Source organism: Oryza glaberrima, chromosome 3 (assembly GCF_000147395.1).
Source record: "Oryza glaberrima chromosome 3, OglaRS2, whole genome shotgun sequence".
Lineage (NCBI taxonomy): Eukaryota > Viridiplantae > Streptophyta > Magnoliopsida > Poales > Poaceae > Oryza > Oryza glaberrima.
The window spans coordinates 5356677-5377044 of NC_068328.1; the positions used below are offsets into that span (position 1 = coordinate 5356677).

General features: G+C 40.9%; 3 protein-coding genes and 1 pseudogene across 3 annotated transcripts; 2 read left to right on the forward strand and 2 right to left on the reverse strand.

The window, feature by feature from the left end:
* The first annotated feature begins 508 nt into the window (after positions 1-508).
* LOC127765669 (putative cyclin-F3-2) lies at positions 509-3102 on the forward strand. The gene is made up of 8 exons (XM_052290610.1): positions 509-1136; positions 1679-1900; positions 1995-2078; positions 2159-2235; positions 2414-2444; positions 2512-2664; positions 2742-2876; positions 2981-3102. The coding sequence occupies exons 1-8, from the start codon at positions 744-746 to the stop codon at positions 3059-3061; spliced, it is 1176 nt and encodes a 391-aa protein (XP_052146570.1). The 5' UTR covers positions 509-743; the 3' UTR covers positions 3062-3102.
* Positions 3103-3691: 589 nt separating this feature from the next.
* Positions 3692-8364, reverse strand: LOC127765666 (uncharacterized). The gene is made up of 15 exons (XM_052290608.1): positions 8052-8364; positions 7840-7937; positions 7645-7745; positions 7433-7511; positions 7179-7239; positions 7025-7071; positions 6841-6933; positions 6599-6689; positions 6126-6174; positions 5107-5223; positions 4882-5029; positions 4628-4720; positions 4486-4554; positions 4126-4168; positions 3692-4012 (listed from the first exon to the last, which is right to left on the reverse strand). The coding sequence occupies exons 1-15, from the start codon at positions 8107-8109 to the stop codon at positions 3912-3914; spliced, it is 1248 nt and encodes a 415-aa protein (XP_052146568.1). The 5' UTR covers positions 8110-8364; the 3' UTR covers positions 3692-3911.
* Positions 8365-9465: 1101 nt separating this feature from the next.
* On the forward strand, positions 9466-10547 carry LOC127765668 (MFP1 attachment factor 1-like). The gene has a single exon (XM_052290609.1). It carries the CDS (start codon positions 9797-9799, stop codon positions 10277-10279), a length of 483 nt encoding a protein of 160 aa, XP_052146569.1. The 5' UTR covers positions 9466-9796; the 3' UTR covers positions 10280-10547.
* A 6211-nt stretch (positions 10548-16758) lies between these two features.
* Positions 16759-18531, reverse strand: LOC127769046 (uncharacterized; annotated as a pseudogene).
* Between the last annotated feature and the right edge of the window lie 1837 nt (positions 18532-20368).

A 20368-nucleotide genomic window follows, 5' to 3' on the forward strand; every position in this document is an offset into this window, starting at 1 on the left:
AGATCTTAACTAAAAAAATTGATATATGTAAATATAGTATAATCACGATGTGACTATAGTATAATGTGTATGTAACTTTCAAAAATCCCTAGGTGTCATACTCTATAGACAGTCCCTACTAATTATGTGAAAATGGAGGTAATGGTACTAAATCCCCTCATATGTGTGTGGGTTGTGATTTTTTCCTACCTCCCTTACATGAATTTTAAAAGCAAATCGAACGGTTTAAAATTATATTGCGGTTAGATGCAAGTTACATGATGTAACAATATAATTACGCTATGATTATATTATATTTACATCGGTCAAAGTTTTAGAAAATAAACTATAAATATATAGCAAAATCGATTTGATTATGCTCTTCTTTTCTTGTCCTTTTTTCCGTTTTTGGCTTTGCCAAGAAATTCCCGCTTATGCACAGCCATTTAGCCCATTTCAAATGGCCAACCAAACCGTCGTCTCAACGAGACAATAACCCCCCTCCTTGTCTGTTGACCAGTTGACCCCTCCTAAAACCCCAGAGAGAAACCAAAGCCGAAGCGGCGAAGCGCAACGCGAAGGCGGAGCCGACGCCGATGGAGAGCAAGGCGATCAACGCCGCCCGCGCGGTTGCGCCGCCGCCGCCTATTAATAGGGTGGGATCGAAGGCGGCAACGCCAAGCTCCCCCACCACGCGAGGTTGGATTCCCCACCGACTCCGAAGCGAATAACGGAATAACCGTCTCGACCCCTCGCCGCCGCGGATGGCGAGGCCGAGGACGAGGTCGGTGGCCAGGATGGAGGCCACGGCGGCGGCTGCGGCGGCGGCGGCGGAGGAGGAGGCGGGGAATCCCGACCGCGCGGAGGGCGCGGCCGTCGTCGCCGTTGCTCCGGAAGCCGCTGCCGAAGGTCCGAACGAGCCGAACGCAGGTGAAGCTTCGAGGGAGCCGGACGCGGGTCAAGCTTCGAGGGAGCCGGACGTCGCTGGACCTTCGAGGCAGCCGGGCGCCGCTGGACCATCGAGGGAGCCGGGCGCCGCTGGAGGTCCGAGGCAGCCGGGTGCGGCCGGAGGTCCGTGGCAGCTGGTCCCCAATGCGGCAGGGCCGGCGGTTGCGCCGTACGTTGAGGACATCGACCGATACCTCCGGTCTCTCGAGGTGAGGGGGTTTCCTGATCGCCTCTCCTACTCCTAGTCGCAGCTTGCGTGTGGAAGCTTGAACTGATTCAGGAGGCAAATCTAGTGCTATGGACCTAGTGGTATGATTGGGATCGAAAATTCGAAATGGATTGTGGGCTCTGTAGACTGAATTGATATAGTTTTAGGGATTTTTCTGGGGGCAGGATCATACTAGAATTTAGGGATGATTTGTGGATTTTTCTGATTTTGGTTAGTTGCATGAATTGTCCAGTGTCTTAGTCATGCTCTCGTGGATATTGGATTCTGTCCCGCTTTAGTTGCTGTTGTCTAGGGAAATGGCGAAATGTTTGGATGCTGTACAATTCTGCACTGTGAGTCATCCAGAGGGATTGTTTTAGTCTGACAAACTAGATTATATGCTTACGAGTTGCTGTCTTGATTATCTGAAGCTAATCGCTTCACCCATGATCAGTATGCAATTACACACTGGAATGTTTTGTTTCGGTGAAATTGGTGGCTTTTGTTGTTCCTTTGTTTGTCTCAAATTTGCAAGATTTTTAGGCTGAGGAATCAAGGAGGCCGATAGTTAACTATGATCAGGAGATACAAGGAGGCCACATCAATATGAGGGGAAAGCTTGTGAACTGGATGGCGGAACTGGTTTATGGGTTCAATCTTTGGGATAACATACTTTACCTTGCGGTTTCATATGTTGACCGCTTCCTTTCAAGAAATGTCGTTAACAGGGAAAGGCTGCAACTTCTTGGTACCTCTGCATTGTTCGTTGCTTCATAAGGGACCAACCTGTTGAGCTTTTATATATTGTTTGTTTATCTCTCTGATCTTTGAACATGCCCCTGATTGGAATGATATTGAGTGTTGCAGTAAGTATGAAGACCGTTGCCATCCTAGTGCAAGATTCTTCAGTTCGATTACTGCTGACACTTACACCACACAGCAGGTAGTGTAAATCCTGAACTTTCTATATTTCATTAGTGCTGTAAGTGATAGAGATACATTTGTAATTTGTACACACTGCAGGTGGTGGCGATGGAAGCGAACATACTGAGTTTTCTGAACTTTCAGATGGGGAGTCCCACTGTAATAACTTTCCTACGGTATGTGCCCCATTCTAAACTTTCCTAATTAACATAGGATCTCAGATGGATTTCTTCAGTTTGTAATATGGTTACGTGTTCAATGTCGTCAACTGTATCATGATTCATGACTACTGATTTTCTGATTTACTGAACTTCCAATCCTACCGTCTAATACCTGTCTGACCGTCTGTTGCAGGAGATTCTTATTTTCTTGTCGTGGAAGCAATGTAAGGACACTTTTGGAGCACCCCCGCATTTGTTTCTCTCTAATCTGTTCCTCCCATCAAACTGCAGAGACCAATAAACATAAGACTGGAATTGATGTGTATCTATCTTGCGGAATTGAGCTTGTTAGACGATTACAACATAAGGTTTCTTCCATCGATTGTTGCTGCTGCCTGCCTGTTTGTTGGCAAGTTCACACTCAACCCGAACACTCGTCCTTGGGTAAGAAGACATCAACTTCTGCTGAACCTGCGTGAACACTTCATATTCATCTAACTTTACCGTCCATTATTCTCCAGAACCTGTCGGTTCAACGCATCACAGGCTACAAGGTCTCTGATATCGAAGATTGTATTCGTTCCATACATGATTTGCAAGCGGGCAGAAAGTGGTCGAACCTTAGAGCCATCAGAAGCAAGTACGAGGACGACGCGGTAAGGCCTGATTCTTCCATTTCCTTTTTTCTTTTGGTGGTTTTACTGTACATTCATATTCTAATTATGTTTTGTTCACATTTGTTTGTTCGGGCATAGTACAGTTCGAGCGCGTGTCGACCATTCCTTCACCAAATACAATCAAGCCGTCTTTCCTCAGGGATCTCAAGTATGTGAACGGCTGAAGTGCCCTTGCAGCATCCTTGCAACCTGCAGGGTAGTGTGGAAAAATACATGGTTAGTAGAATATACATGTGCATATTTTTTGAACGATCTACATGTGCATATTTGATCTTCCTTGCTATCCTCTTTTTGGTAAATAGCCATCACGTCCGCTTCGATCGCATTGACAGTGTCTGCATTAGTATTTGGTATCATATGCTTCTGAAGCATTTCTGTACATAGGTTTGAACTACCATGGTTACCGATGGTATGTGAATGTGATAGTCAATGCCTTCTCAGCTGAGTTTCCAGGCATATCCTAACGCATTGAACATTTACCCACCATTTCTTAGAATATATTGTGCATAACGCAAGCACTGGTGAATGATGACTGATGAGTTTCTTTACAAAGTTGAAATGGAGGTAGCAATATTGCACACGTCATCCATCAGCGAGGTAAGGTATGCAGAAAATTAGCTTACAGTGAGCCCATTGGAAGAGTCACTTAGCATACCACATTAAGTAACCCACGGTGCATTCATGGTACAATAAGCAATGGCATTCAATATGATCTATAATCCAAAACACAACCCCAGATACACCATCGCACTGTTGATGCTTGATGAAAATCGTTAGTTCAATAAAAAAAATCGTTAGTTCAATAAAAAAAAATTGTCATATGTTTGTACATTTTTACATCAGTAAATTTTACGCTAAAAAATTACACTGTCCATATCTCAAGCTTGCTATAACATAGACTAATGATATCAATCTGAGGGGAAGCTTACAAGGAGGTAATAAAAGAGAGGAACTACATATTGGTCCGCAGACCTTATTTGGAATTGAATAAAAATATGAATTATGAAAGGACTATCATAATATGATCTCCTCTTGCACACTGACATTGAGAGTTTTATTGGGGAGCACAATGCTGTTAACTACAACCACTTCATCTTCAACATCAACGGCTTCACCTGCATTTAGAAATAGAGATAATGTGTCAACTCAATCGTAGGAACTAACCCACACGCACAAAGCATATTATCACAAGATTCTTGTGGGAGGCCATGTGCAGACTGGGTCTTACCAAGAATTGTGATACCGAGTTTGGCGTTATGGTCACCTTCACCCTGAATGAAAAATAGAACTTTCATTAAATGAGCCTAAAGATGCATTTCACTGGGTTGAGCAATCACGCCAGACTTGAAATTAAGCAAACTAAATACGTGCAGAAGTATTTTCTGAGAAAAATGTATAAATCTTGTAGATGGAACTACAGAAAACCCAAATTTATATGCTAAAAATGTTAGGGAACAAAATTAGACAGCAAAGGAATTTGCATTAAAGCATTACGATATTCTTCTTGCCTCTTGAATTGGATATGATGAACTATTCCAAAACACTTGGAATGCAAAACATTTAAAATGAGCAACGATATAATACTTGCCTGTACACGTGACCATTTTCCTACGGTTGACTTCCACCCCACAATTGAGTGTATAACAACTGCATTCTCCTGCCACCAAAGAAACTGCATGAGATACATGTTAGCGAGATTAGGTTTATCATATGGTACGTAGAAAACTAACCATAATTTCAACATCATCCAGAATAATGCAATGAATAAGCCTGGCTCCAGCTCCAATACGTGCATTTGCTGATATCGAGACATTAGGACCGATCTGTTAATGGAGCATTACTAAACTGGGTTAGCTTTAGCGAAAATTCATATTAGAAGACAATGTCCCTCATCATTTCATAAAACTAAAACTAATCAAACAGAGAAGTATATGAGATAGCAGGATGAAACACAATCTAATCAAAATAGAGAACCAGACTCCACCTTTGCTGTTGGATGAACCTTTGCAGATGGATGAATGTACACATCACCTATAATAGTGGCACTCCTTTTGCCATCTCCTGAGGCTAAAAGATGAGGAGAGGTATGGCGGAACTGAGAAAGATATAGGCCAGAGCATCTCAAAGACATCCTATGCATAGGTGCAGTCTCTCATTATTACTTAACAATTCCAAAGTTAGAAAGAGTGCAGTTAGGAACAACTATTACCCTGGGGTCTTGATCTGTTCCCAAAAGTCGAGAGTCTGGTATGTGTAAAGTTCCTTCTTTCCTGCTAGAGGGGATAAAATATCTTGATCTAACCTAACATAGTCTGCTGGAAGTGCTCTGTTGACAATTACAACAAGATGGTCAGTATTGCAACAAATAAATGGCAGCTCTATTGTACTTAGTCTAACAAGTCCTGAATGGCAAAAATTATAACCAGGGATGACTAGTGCCAACAGTAACTATACATTACAAATAAAGTGGAGGCTATGATTCTGGTTTCCACAATCCACATTGTGTTGCTACACATAGCCGCTTAATTAAGTTAACACTAACAAAAAATATATATATCTTCTACAAAACCAGCAAGGCGTAAGCTAGGTTTAGTCTACTCATCCCCTCGTTTCTCTCTGTTGCATGCTTTGATGGCTGTTAAACTGGATTAAAACAGAATGTAAGTGTTCTAGGCAGTGCACTGTTCCTCCTGGGATATATAGAAGGGATAAGGGAAGAATACAGCTTCACAAAAGTGTGATAGTTCATGGTACCAAACCAACTTTACTAAAGTTATCCAAAAAAAAAAAAAACACTGGAGATGCCACAAATGACAAGCAAAAGCCAACAGGAAAAATACATGTTGAGTACTTGATTATTGAGTTGTACGTACAATAATACAAGACATAAAACTTTGATACGACCAAATTCCAGTGGCAGCTTTCATTAGTGTGCTGTTACATTTAATATTCAGAAGTCAAAAGTGTTGATTCCTCATTCCTGGATAGTACATATATCTAACGAGAAATTAATCTACTAGAGATCATTGATATCATAAGTTATAAAGGAAATATAATATTTCCCTAGGTTTCTCAGTTTGTTTTCAACTTCCTGGTGATGCACTTATAGATTACAGTGTGCTTATTCTTTGCAATGCATCTAAAACTTTTCCATAACTGAGAAAAACTTAATTTGAAATAGTGTTAAATATGCAGGACAATGAATAGAAGAATACATCATACACGTACTTTGTTGCCGAGTGAAGAGCTTCAAAACTAGAGACACGGCGCAGGTTAGCTGAAATTTAGCATTGGAAAGGAATAAGTTTTATGTTGTGAATAAGAAGAACCAATACTGGACAAAAAAGGAGCAATGCAGAAATGTTAACTGAATTGAGGGAATGTAGTTTCTCCCATTTAAGGAAAGGAGGATCCAAGGTACAGTTACTAGCATAATTATTAGCATAGTTTTTATGAACCTAAGTTTCCAATTGACTTGCATTATAGTGAACAGGACATTTCACACCTGATCCAAATAATAATTGTTTCTAATGATTATTATGTTCTTATATGAAAAAATTTAAAACACCAGAGAACTTAGATGTTATAAGCTGAGTATACCAGAAAGTTTCCATGCAACGTGATTGAATAATTGTGGGCTACTTTTTGAATCATAACATCAGTTTACAAGGCAAAAGTCAAGATATAGCTGAACATATTACCTCTGTCTTTCTTCTGTTTTAAGACATCCTCGATGGCATTAAAGATATTGGGTGTAAATATATAGACCCCACAATTTATGAGATCACTCACCTACACATAAAGAGCATTGTTAATAACGAATTAGAGAACCATCAAAATGCTAAAGTGCTGATGCAATTCAAAACCAAAAAGCACAAGCATCATCCGAAGAGGAGAAATAGAATAGCAAGGAAAACAAGGCATGATCAGAACTTGTACTTACAAAAGTCTCTGGCTTTTCTGTGTAGTGTAACAGTTCATTTGTTTCAGGGTCAGCTACGAGCTCACCAAATTGGTTTGCAGACTCTGCGGAGACCTGACAAAAATTGTAAGCAGGTAACGTTATGTATGAAAATATCAGGACTTTAGAAACACAGACAGAAGGTTCTGTTGTAGTGTCCTCGCACCTTATTGACTAATAAAGTACCCATTCCACCATACTTTTTGTGGGCCTCTACAATGATTAGATGGTGATAACAATTAGTGATCAGAATCTAACATAAACAAACACAGCTGAGAGACACAATGAACTATCCCAAGTTCAGTAACTTAGCAACCTACCGAGCATGTCTGGCAGGGGGAAGCTCGAGCATACATCACAGTTCAACAAAACAATGTGCGACTGCAAAACCAAAAGGAGAGTTGTTTTAGAAGATAAAACTTCCTGTAATCCAACCCAACGCTTTGCATATCACCCAAATTAGCCAACACTAGTCAAACAGCCCAGTGTGAAGAAACCCACTACAATTAATCCCAGCAAGTTCATGTTAATTGAATTCCGAAATTCAAGCTGATAATCGGGAACACGAGCAGACCGGACTGTCCTCCATGATGTAATCCCTGAAGCTGTAGAGCCCTCCAGCTGATCCATGGGGCTTATCCTCCCTCAGGTACCTAGAAATTGTCACAGCAAAGCCATCAATGCCACTGTTATGACACCCAACAAACCCCCAAATGCTCCTGAATTGAACCATCTTATCCCATGGCAAGTCGAGGGGGGGGGGGGGGGGGGGGGCAGGAGGCTAACCTGACGGGGACCCTGAGCTCGTTGGAGATCGAGGAGACGTAGAGCGCGAACTCCCGCTCCTCGTAGAACCCGACGAGGTATATCTGCGCCAGGTTGGGGATCTGCAGCAGCGGGGATCCCAGATGCTTAGAATTTTTGCTTTTCTTTCTTTTCTCACACAAGAAGAGAAATCAATGGGAGTTAAATCTGCCATACGCGGCGGCAGGCGGAGATTGGGTGGTGCACCATGGGCTGGCCGGCGAGCGGGAACAGCGGCTTCGGCACGTTCAGCGACAGCGGCCGGAACCTCGTCCCTTGCCAAAAAAAAAAAAAAAAACCACGCCGTGTGTGTCAGATGGTAACACGAGTACCCACCGCGGCGCTGGCCGGCGGCGGCGGAGGATGGACGCGCGCGGATCTGCCTTTACCTTTGGTCGGCCCGCCGACCATGATGACGGCGACGACGCGCTGCTCGGAGGCAGCCATGGCTATCTGCTGCCCGTCCGTCCGCGCGCCGGCGGCGAAAGTGGAAGGGAGCGTGGAGCCGCGCTGAGGCAGGGGGAGGGAGGCGGTGGCGAGTGGTGAGATTTGCGGCGAGGCGAGGCGGAGGGCGATGGGAGCGTAGACTCGAGCGCGCGGGGTGCTTTTTTTCTTTTTGAGAGGAGAGAAGACGGCGGCGCGGGCCGGGGCAGCGACCGACGTCACCGACCCAGCGAGCGAGCGATCGTGGCTGCGCGTCGTTGGAGATGGCGATGCGATGGGGTTGGACACTTGGACTCGACCGAGCCGGAGGGCTGACCCCCGGCCTTGTGTGGATGGATGGATCGGCGCGCAGCCGGTGGGCTCGCGCGCCACCGTTCGATGCGAATATTCTTCGATCCGATCCAGCATATGTATGCGGCCCCAAACCTTAGAGCAGGTAAATAGCATGCTATTAGCCAGCTATAAACATATTTTAATGAGATAAATGATAAGAGAGAAGAGCAGCGGGCTGTGTGTATGACAGGTGGGACCATATATTAATAGTATAATAAATAATTATTGTATGAATTGGCTATTAGATTGGCTATAGATGAATTGAAGCTAGTAGTGGGTTGTACCATTAGACTTGCTCTTACGGACTACTCCCTTCGTCCCAAAAAGAATCAACATAGAAGGAAATCTTACTCATCCTTTCATCCTTATAAAGGAGAGGATTAAATTTTAGATACTCGTGGCACGCTTTTCAAGCTGTTAAACGATGTGTTTTATGCGTAAACTTTCTATATAAAAGTTGCTCTAAAATATCATATTAATCCATTTTCAAGTTTGTAATAATTAAAACTCAATTAATCACACGTTATTACTATCTCGTTTTACGTGAAACACTTAATTTTTATCTTCATCTTCATCTTTAGGAGATTCAAACACCACCTACATACCACCTTTTAAAAATTTCATTCTTATTCATCATCTGGTTCCACATGTTAGTTTTCTCTCTCGATCAAATACTTATCGAATGGGTAAGGAGACTAACTCGGGTGGTAAATGAGAATAAAAACTTAGAAGAGTGATATAGTATATTTTAGGAGGATGGTAAATACTAGTACATTCTTTCGTATTTCTACGTGCTGAATCCGGTGCTGCTTTGGCCGTTTACTCGTTTAGTACTCGTGCCACCATTGGAAAGCGCTAAACTGCACCCAAAAAAAATCGTATCTTCAGTTACACTCTCTTAAAAAACAATCATATCTTTACACGTCAGTAGTGCTCCCAGGCATTCAATTACTACCCGGATCTATCCAGATCGCCTACCATTCCCACACCCTGAATCGAACGTTAAAATTTCAAAATCCCAAACGAATCAAAGGAGGAAACGCATCAATGTGCCCCCCCAAAAACGGAAGCATTCAACCGCACCTCGTCATCGCCGTTATAAGTAGAGCCACCAACCGACGATCTCCCCATCTCATCTCATCTCCTCTCCACAATCTTCGGCTTCGCTTGAAGCCACCGCAATCTCCCCAACTTCCGAACAAAAAAAAAAAAAAACAAAACAAAAAAATCATCAATTACAGCGACGCTCCACCGCCTCTCCTCCGCTTTTAATCCCCTCGCCGCGAACGGATCGGGCGGCGGCGGGGGCTAGGGTTTCGCGTTTCGAGGTTTTCCTTCTAGAAGCTTCCGCGGGCGGATGGCCACCGACGAGCTCCACTCCGCCGGCGCGCCAGCGGGCGTGGCGGCGGCGGAGGAGGGGGAGGGGGAGGCGGCGCAGGGGTTCTCGTTCAGCATCTGGCCGCCGACGCAGCGGACGCGGGACGCGGTGGTGCGGCGGCTGGTGGACACCCTGGGCGGGGACACCATCCTCTGCAAGCGCTACGGCGCGGTGCCGGCCGCCGACGCCGAGCCGGCCGCGCGGGGCATCGAGGCCGAGGCCTTCGACGCCGCGGCGGCCAGCGGCGAGGCCGCGGCGACGGCGTCCGTGGAGGAGGGCATCAAGGCGCTGCAGCTCTACTCCAAGGAGGTCAGCCGCCGCCTCCTCGACTTCGTCAAGTCCCGCTCCGCCGCCGCCAAGGCCACCGCCGCCGCCGCCGCCGCCGCCGCGGCGCCGTCCGAGGGAGAAGCCCCCGCTGCTCCTTCCGAGAGCGAGGTGGTGGATCCGCAGCCCGCGGAATGAGCGGCTCTCAGTTCGTTACAATCTCATTGCCTGAGAAGATGACTTGCATCTAAGAGTTCGTTTGGAGAAATGTGGCTTTGGTCTGGGAACGGATGTAGGTTTCTTGCTCTGATTATCCGTGCAGTTTGTTCTTTGATGAGTAGCTCCTGGCTCTCTTTGTTCTTAGTATTTTACCTGTTTGCTTCCCAGTTGTACTATCTCGTAGCAAGATTATGTTCCGTTTATTATGATAATGATCAAGATTTGAACCAATGTTTCTGCCTCTTAAGATTTACAGTTCAATACAACATCGAGTTCTCTGTATTACATTCTGTTAATGACCTGAGATCGAATTGGTTTGCATTAACCAAACTAAGAGGATATCCCTACTTTGATGAACTCTGACCATTGGTTATAGCCCACGCCCGGAGCAAGAACATACAAGTTACTGAAAGATATGGCCAGCGCCAGCGAAAAGATTGTGTGGCCTTCAGTCTTTGTATATGATTAACATTTAGCAATATCTCACTGTTGCATAGCTAGTTACTAGCTGGTAGCTTGTAGATTATGGATCAGTCAGGCATTCGAAGATTCTCTCTGAAAAGCATGCACGGAATTATCTGTCGGATTAACAATGCTTTTGATTTGTTAGCTCTTGCTATTGCCTGTGGGTGCCTTTTATTTCACCTTTTCCCACATTTAATCTTTCACTTAATATGGGACCTGTCCTTTAAATATACTCATATCATTGTTTAAGTATACTTCTCTTTCGCTTTTGCTTTTGTTCGAGGAGAAATATTGCAACTACAGGTTTTTAGGAGGACCAGAAATTTTGTAGTTCACTATACGGTCTATGCTTCATCATATTAAACATAATTTTCTTCTGATGATCTTGCTCCCCAACCAAGCTCTCACATGAAACGATGTTGTTTAGTCAATATGAATTAATGTTTAATTAGTTTCAAGATGGAGACACCAGATCTTCCATGATTGGATGGAGATCATACCCCACAGCATGCTCCACAACAGAAGAGGGTCCCCTTGCTAAACAAAGTAAGAACTTTTTCTTTACACCTGTCGATGTTTGCATTTGGGGGCACTTAACTGCCTGGAAATGCCATAGTATCATTTTTGTCTTCAATAGCTGATGATACATGTTGCTTGTACCTTCCGCTATATGATCTTATATGACCTAACCCTGCAAAACCGCAAATTTTGTACTGGATTTTGTAGATTGCACATATGCAACCTTGTGAAATTTTGGCTTCAGAATTTCTCATCTAGTTATGCTCCAGAGTTCAGATAATATTAGTGTCAACCTTGAGAATTCCCACCATCTGTTGGCCCTTTGGGTTGTACTTTTCACAGAAAGTGCAGCATTGGAATAATCTTTCATCCCAGCATTGGAGTTTCTGCTCCTTGCCGTTTGCTTGGTTGCTTTAGCACATAAGTGGCGTTTGTTGTACCAAGTGTTGTGATGGCTACAGTTTGCAGACTTCCTCAAACAAATTACTAGCTTAGTATCCCTCATCGTTTGCCTGTTTAAATATTGATCTCGACTTGCGTTGTGACGGCTTTTCTTTTGTTTGGTAAGACATCCTGATGGTTCATATGCTTTGCTTAACATAATATATGCAGATAAATGAAAATTCAGTTTCCAGGTATCTGCCAAATGCCAATGCTTCGAACATTATCTGTTCCTTTTCTTTTTGTCAACCTGAAGTTGATGGTGCCGACTGCCGACTAGCTTGTTCACCGGACTATTGTTATGGATTATTTGATCCTTTCTTTAAAACTATGATTTTCTAAAAGCTTTCTTCTACTCTATTGTTTAAACCACGAGATGCCAGGCGATGATAAACGAAAATCATCCGCCTTTTATGAGTTTGCAATTGTGCGGTCTTGCTGTGAAAGAATAAAGGACCAAAACAAAATTATTTCTGTTGATTCACATTATTTTTCAGTTAAATGCGTTCATCAATTACCCATTAATATGGATCACGTGCCATAGTCATTTGCTGTAATTTACTCATGTCCCCTAGGAGAGACTGATAACTATATTAAACCTTATGATCGTTCAGAAATGAACCTGTTTCAGGTGTAGTTTTCACTGATCACCTGTTGGTTGCTTCCATGATATCACACAGTTTTCTAATCTGACTGGTAATATGGCGAGATATTTTTTTTTGTGTGTCATGTTCTTTTATCAGATGTGTCTTCGCTGTACAGAAATAGAATATAATTTTCATGTTCTTTTTCCAACTTGCTAATCTGGATTGTGGGAGAAAATTTCAGATTCATGTGAGACAATGTGATTGTGGGTGCATCTTTTTCTTTCTAGGGTATTTGAGACAATTCAACATTTACGTGTGATTATACATTTGTTAAGATCTCCAAAATCAGATTTTGATCTTTCAGTGATTTTTGAACATTTGCCACATGTATAGCAGTATATGACGATTCGAATTTCAAATCATCAAGTGTACTTTATTGATGTGAAAACAGGAGAAGTATGGGATCAGAGAATTAAGCATATATATTTACTGTACTTCCACTGTTATACTGTACTCAATCGTTTTTGTTTTTCTGATGATTGAATTTCAACATTGGTTCTGATCTTTTTTACAGAAGCTAGGAGGGGAACAACCGTGTTGACAACGACGGAAGGGAGCCAACAAGCGCTGGGTTGATTGTGAGGGTTGGTAAGTTCCTTTGTAGGGTAGAGAAATATATGGATTTGCTGATTTGCAAAAAGAATAACAGTGTTGCTACTCCCAACGGTGACTGGGTCATGTGAATGGGATAAAATAGAAGGAAAAATCTGTTTGGCAGCAGGTATACAGGAATAGCTAACTTTTATGGTTTATAAGAAAAAAAATTAAACTTCTGATAGCATATATGACTTCTAATGTGAACAAAATATTGACTTGTAATGTAAGTCAAACATTAGATGGTGGTGGATGGCTTGGTTGTTTGCTCGCTGATTGCAACGTTGTACATTTGGAGTTGCATGTTTCGAAAGACTCATGTGGCTATGAAATTAACAGTATTATAACTTAATCATTCTCTTTTTAATATCCCGTTTTGGTTGCCAACACATACGTCCTGATTGTTTAATACTTCCTCCATACTCATAAAGGAAGTCGTTTAGGACAATGTTTAAGTCAAACCTTGGGAATATAAATCACGAATAACTCTTAAGTTGTTGAGTTTAAAAATGTAAAAATTATATAAATAGATTTGTCTTAAAAAATACTTTCATAAAAGTATACATATATCACTTTTCAATAAATATTTTTATAGAAAAAAAAGTCAAAGTTATGTTTTGGAGACCGTGTCGCTGTCCAAAATGACTTCCTTTACGAGTATGGAGGGAGTATGCATTACTGAATACTACCGTAGCGTTAGCGTCAGCATTGGTTTCTAGGATCAACTGTCAGTTGCTATTTGTATGTCCTATGAGTCAATCCATATTTATTGTTGTCCTGTTATGGTTCTGGTATGTTTAGTTCACGCCAAAATTAGAAGTTTGGTTGAAATTGAAACGATGCGACGGAAAAGTTAGAAGTTTGTGTGTAGGAAAGTTTTGATGTGATGAAAAAGTTGGAAGTTTGAAGAAAAATTTTGAAAGTAAAGTCGGCTAAACCCTAAACCCTAAACCTTAAACCCTTAAAATTTTGGCGGAAATGTACTACTGATGTGCACATGACCAGGTCGACTGTACATTGTAGATGAGATCATTTTGTGAAAAATTAAAACCATGTCATTACGTTAGTGTCTGAGTTGTGAATTTACTAATGAAAACATCCAAGCTGAATGAAGGCTGTGTTTAGATCCAAAGTTTGGATCCAAACTTCAGTCCTTTGCCATCACATCAACCTGTCATACACACACAACTTTTCAGTCACATCATCTTCAATTTCAACCAAAATTTAAACTTTGCGCTGAACTAAACACAGTCGAAGTTGGTTTTGCTGTGGCTGTGATTACTGCATTTAGGAGGTCCACGGTATTTTAATTTTAAAACTCCCTCGCTGATTTTGTTTCATTTCATTTAGGAGCACTGCATTTGCCGTCTTTAAAGGTCATTCCGACTAGCATTGGTCATTTAGAATATTTTATTTTATTTTATAATATAGTTATTTATTTTATAAACAAATGCATTTGCAGGATGGTGGCGAGCTAAGGAAACAATTTTTGCTACATCTATTGATGTATGAGCAAAATGAGTGCGGAAATAACATTCCTAGTGGCGCACGAGAATTTCTTTAGTGTATCGCAAATGCTAAACATTAGGATAGTTTTTTACGTATGGGGTGTATTATAACAAATGCTTTATTTTGTGCCAGCAACAAATAATAAAATAACTCTATACTTCTTTAACATATTTTTATGCGTATATTGCCCTTTTATATTGTATACTTAAGTGATTATATCTTGTATAGTTTTAATGTGCCCACGTAATATCATAGTACTGCACTTTACATGAAATATATTTAATGTACGATATGAATTTAATTAAAGTACAAATGCACAAATCATATAAAATATTTTTTGGTAACATGAAATTTAAAAAATAATTAAAGACAAATAGAATTACACCGTAGCGTTTAGCACGGATATATTACTAGTGTGTTTAGGTTAAACCATCAGACCTTATTTAGTCACTATCAGACCTTATTTTAATGAGTAAGCCTAGCAGTTAAACTGAATGGTAACCAGTATGTATGTATGATCATCGTGGATTTATGTCATACTACTGCATGGCCAAAGGTTTGGTTTGGTTGGCATGCTTTTTATTGGTTGGCAACATATCCTATGCACACAGGCCCTCACGTGTACACACGTGCACACCAACTAAAAAATGTCACCAAAAAATCTAGAAAAAATCATACACATACTTTCAATTGTATTACACCTAGGGTTAAAATCTTAATGTCAAATTCATTATATTTTAGCCGTAACAAAAAAAACAAAAAATCTGACAGTTTTAAGGTTACAATTTTGTCAGAATTTTATCTTTTTTGTTATTCTCTATGTAGAATGAATTTGAAGATGCGACTTTACACGTAGATGTAATACTATTGAAAGTACATGTATGAATTTTTCTAGAATTTTTTGTGATAATTTTTAGTTGGTGTACACGGTGTGTACATGCGAGGGCCTGTGTGCATAGGATACGCTCCCTTATTGGTTTCTGTACGGCTGCAAGAAGTTCCGCTAACTACTACATGGGCTTGAGCCCATGGAGACCAAAGCCCTCCGCTCCGCCACACGCTATGTCTGAAAGTTGCAGGAATGAAAAAAAAAAACGGTCCCATTCGAGGCGATGCATTGAGAAGCTCCCCATGACACATCCATCCGTCGTACAAATCACACAACACCACAAATCAAAGAGCTTGAATAACAAATCCCACATCCATTTACTGCACAAATCACACAGCACCACAAATCAAAGAGCTTGAATAACAAATCCCACATCCATTCACCGCACAAATCACACAACACCACAAATCAAGAAATTGAATCAAAGAAATTAAATAAAAAATCACACGTCCGGCGCCATACCGAAAATTGGATTAATTAAATATTATGTATTATAAATTTTAAAAAATATATTTTTTGTTTTTTTAAAAATAACTTTTTTAAAGAAATTGCATCATTTAACCGTTTGAAAAATATGCTAAGGGAAAATGAGAAAGTTGAAGAATAGAACAGGGCCTAAGATGTCGTTTACTTGTGATAACACCATGAATAAGAAAATGGTTTTCTTATTACTAATGCACGGTAAAGTTGTTGTTGTTTTTTTTAAGTAAAGGATTTATTAAACTAGGAACATAATACATGGCTTATTTTACAATTTAAAGAACTGAAATGAGCATTCAGAGAAGAAGCATGACAATCTCTCGAAGGATAGGCAATGTGAGAGATGTTTTGGCAGTTATAGATAGGCTTTATTAGAGCATCAGCTTTAGCTTCTTTAGCTAGCTTGTCAGCAATTATGTTTATTTCTCTGGATATCCAGAAAACCTTCAGAAGATGATTTGGAATTGTTGTCGTGATTTGGCTCCATAATGGCCGAAGACTCCAATGGCCAGGTTGCTCACTGAAATTCCTTGTCTTCACCTCGTCTGCAATTGTAGCGCTGTCTGTAAGGAAATTAGTACCTGCAAAATTCAAAAAGAAGGCAATTTCCAAAGCCAGTTGCAAAGCAATCAATTCGGCTTGCAAGGGAGATTGAGCTGAGTTAGTGGAAGCCTTGATAAAAAGAGCATTATGGGTGCAAGGGAAATGAAAGAAAATTCCAATTCCAGTAACATGATCCTCCCATGAAGCATCTACGTAACATCTATTGCCTTGAGGAATTCGATCCATCTTTCTGGTAATGCTCTCTTGCTCCTGTTGAAAAAAAAAACGTGAATATTAGGGAAGGAGTAGGACCTAATATCAAATAATTAGAAGGAGTGAGACTTTGAACCTAGGTCGTCTAGCCCACTACCTTATGGAGCTAGCCGGAAGACTCCTGGGTGTTTCTCCTCTTGCTCCTGTTGTTGGTCCTGCGAGTAATTGTAAGCTGAAAAGATTGTGTAAGTGTTTATCATCGCCTATGCTGCAAAGGAAACTTGAGTAGGCTCTTTAACAATGTTCTTGAATTTTAGGTCATTTCTTGCCTTCCAGATCTGCCACATAATATTTAAAATTCTGTTCAAGGTGGCTTGATTAGGACCATTGTTAGCAATAAAGGCAATAATGTGAGACATAGAAACATTGTTAGAGAATTGATCCGTATGTATATTAATTTCAGAGATAAGCCAAGTCGGTTTACTGAAGGGACAAGCAAAAAAAACAGATGGGAGTCACATTCAGGGAGACCACATCTATGACAATTTGCAGAAATATCACTTACCCTATGATTCAGTCTTAGAAAAGTTGGTAGAGCTCCTCTCAGAAGCCTCCAAGCAAAGGTTTTGATTTTTGGAGGGATGAACTTGTCATTTCAGATCTGATTAAGGATTGTATTTGTTTGATCATTTACCTGTGTGCAGGACTGCATTTCCCTTTTATATATTTCTTTGTATGCACTTTTGGTGTTACATATCCCATTTAGAGTGAATTTCCAACATAGCATGTCCTCCTCGTTATTCTGGATGATGGGACCTGCAAGATTTTATTGACTGCACGATACTCAAATAAGTTGTTTCGCTTCTGATTATCCCAAGTTTTTCATGTAGTCCACAAGTTAGCAACTATGGCCGGCATTAGGTTATGAACAAAATCTAATTTAATGTAACCATGAATATCCCCATCAAGATTACACCAAGGTTGACTCCAAATAGAGATCTTACCTTCAGCCAGTTGCCAGGTGACATACTTTTTTAGAGTTTTCCTAAGTTTGAGAATAGAGCTCCAGAAGACAGATTTTGCAGTGTTGATTGAAGCATTCCAAAAGGAAGTATTAGGGAAGTATTTACCTTTCAATACCTGGCTAACTTGTTCCTCAGGATTTGCTACAATTCTCCATGCAGAGTTTAAAATTAGACTTTTGTTTACCATCTGTATGTTTCGTATTCCCAGCCTTCTTCTTGTCTAGACTTACAAATGTCACTCCAGGATTTTAGACAAAGTTGTTGTTGTTGTTTCCCTATATAAATACACCCGCAAGGTCGAGGAAAATGCAGATGAAAAAGTGGGGAAAAGGAAAGAAAAAAAAGATGGTCAGCGATGAGAGGCGAGAAATTAAGGGGTGAAGGCCGGTGAGAAGCGATGGGTCTCCACCGGGCATCCCTCTCGCCATATCCGCCGGCGGCGAGCGGATCCGGTGGTGGAGAGAGCTTGTGGCGCTAGCAGGATCCAGTCGAGCTCAAGGAGAAGGAGAAGAGACGGTGACCCCTCCTAGCGATAGCGAGAAGCGGGCCTGACTCGCGAGGTGCGTTTTCTCGATCCGGCTTTTGATGCACGCATAGATGCAACTCATGCAAGCAAGCAAATCGCCGGCGCTCAGGCAGGGCCTCTTATCTCTGGCTCGGTTGAGCTAAGTAAGCGGCTACCAATCCAAACAGAAACCAAACCAATCCAAACAGAGGCATACAGACATGTATTAGTAGTAGTGGTACTGGTAGTAGTACCACTCATGCAGCACAACAAGAGCAAGTGCAGTGATGTTCATACAGTACAACAACTAGCTAATTTAAGCAGCTTCTAACATGGTTGTGCTGCAACACATATAGCATGCAACACTAGTCCAAAGAAACAGAGAAGATACATGCCTCCATGAGGCCAGAGAAGATACAACGACGTTCCTTCAAAGCTTTCCAATTAAAAAAACTTCAAATTGTTTCCTACATATCAACATAAGAATGCAATGATCGTCTGAAAAATACAATGATAGTCTAATAAGTCAATTTCTGATCAATTTGTCTTACATACATCCCCGAATCTAGTATCCTGTCACAGAATCTCTCCAATCTAGTTTCCTGACGATTTATCTGCGTTTTTGTTCGAAAGCTGCAAAAAAGAAATAACAATCCACTTTATAAATTCACATGCAAAAAAACTTTGTATTTGATATCAATTAAGACATGCTAAAGACTACACGACTTACACGTCAACTAGATGCTGCCGGCTATGGGGTTGTCATTGAGCAAGGCGCGATATCCCTTTTAATATATGGGGTAGATAGCCCTCAAGGCTAAATGAAAATGCAGCCTCAACTTCATGTAACATGAACTACATAGGACAGGAAAATATTAACTTCATGTAAGATGGTTAAATTTTGAACAGTAGAAATGGAGTAGTACTGAAGTTAACTGAACACACATTGTTTTGTGCATGTTTCAAGAAGTCATTTGCAAAGTGAAGGCATCCTTTTGCATCAAGTATACAAAGGATTTAGATTCTGCCACGCTCCATTTACAAAACGGGCTCCTCCATTGGGACCATAAACAAAAACACGATATAATTCTGGGGCTTTGATGGCGTCGTCATACCAAAGATATGCTCCCATAGCAGATCTATTTGATGTAGAGTGTCCAGAATGTCTAGGATAAATGTTATAAAGATGCTCTAATTACGCCATCCTTTCTAAATAAGATTGGAGACAGGGATGATTGATAATAAATGCCACAATAGCCTCATCATTGGAATTGTCTCCATCTGGACAATCCTTCAAGTACTCAAGCAGATCATTAAAGTACAATTGATCATCATGTGGTTTAAATTTTGTAGTGAATATGGAGTGAAGTTTTGCAAAATCTTGTTCACATGTCACTCCATTAAATGGTACCCTGGATGGTAACAACACCATTGTGAAATATGATGTTGGCACTAGTGAAAGCGCCATTGTAGCTCAGGTTTTCCCGGTGCGTTGCAGTGACGTGGTTCAAAACCTTTTGGATGTTGTATGATGCGAAGTCCAAGAAGTAACTTACTGATAACCATGGTACAACCAGTGGATTTGTATGACTTTGAGTTTGAAGTGCAGGTACTAAATTAACCGTGGAGAACCATGTGTTCGCATCAGTATCATCAACCTTCTTATAAAATGTCATGGGCCTACAGAAAAACACACAATGTTACAATGTTAGAGACATGTATAAATATAGGAAATTAACATCACTTCAAAACAGATAATACTCACCGTCCGACTCTTCCTCGATAACGGATTTCAATCGTTGAGTTTCGATGTAAAGAGTACTCTGACAGTGATTTATCGCTCTAAAAATCTTTCCACACAATAATGCATAGGTGTCATGAGCATTGACTCCTATCTTTTGACAAACAGAGTTGACTAGAGAATCAACCTTTGTGTTAAAAACATCCACTTGTACAGATATATTAACCCCGCATGCCTTGACAAAATAATGATTGTAACCCCTACAAAGAAAAAATCAGCAAAAGAGCATATAAACATCAGTATATGACAACAAAAAACAAATGCGAGATTGATTAAAACTTGTTAGTAAGATGAAGTGTAGCAATGCATTAACAAAAATGGTACACACATTACTTAAGATGTTTACAGACTATAATCATGTATACAAATTAGTTTCAGCACTTCTCTCTAAGCTAAAAATGGGGTCATTACATTGTTGCTCTGACTTGAAAATTGGC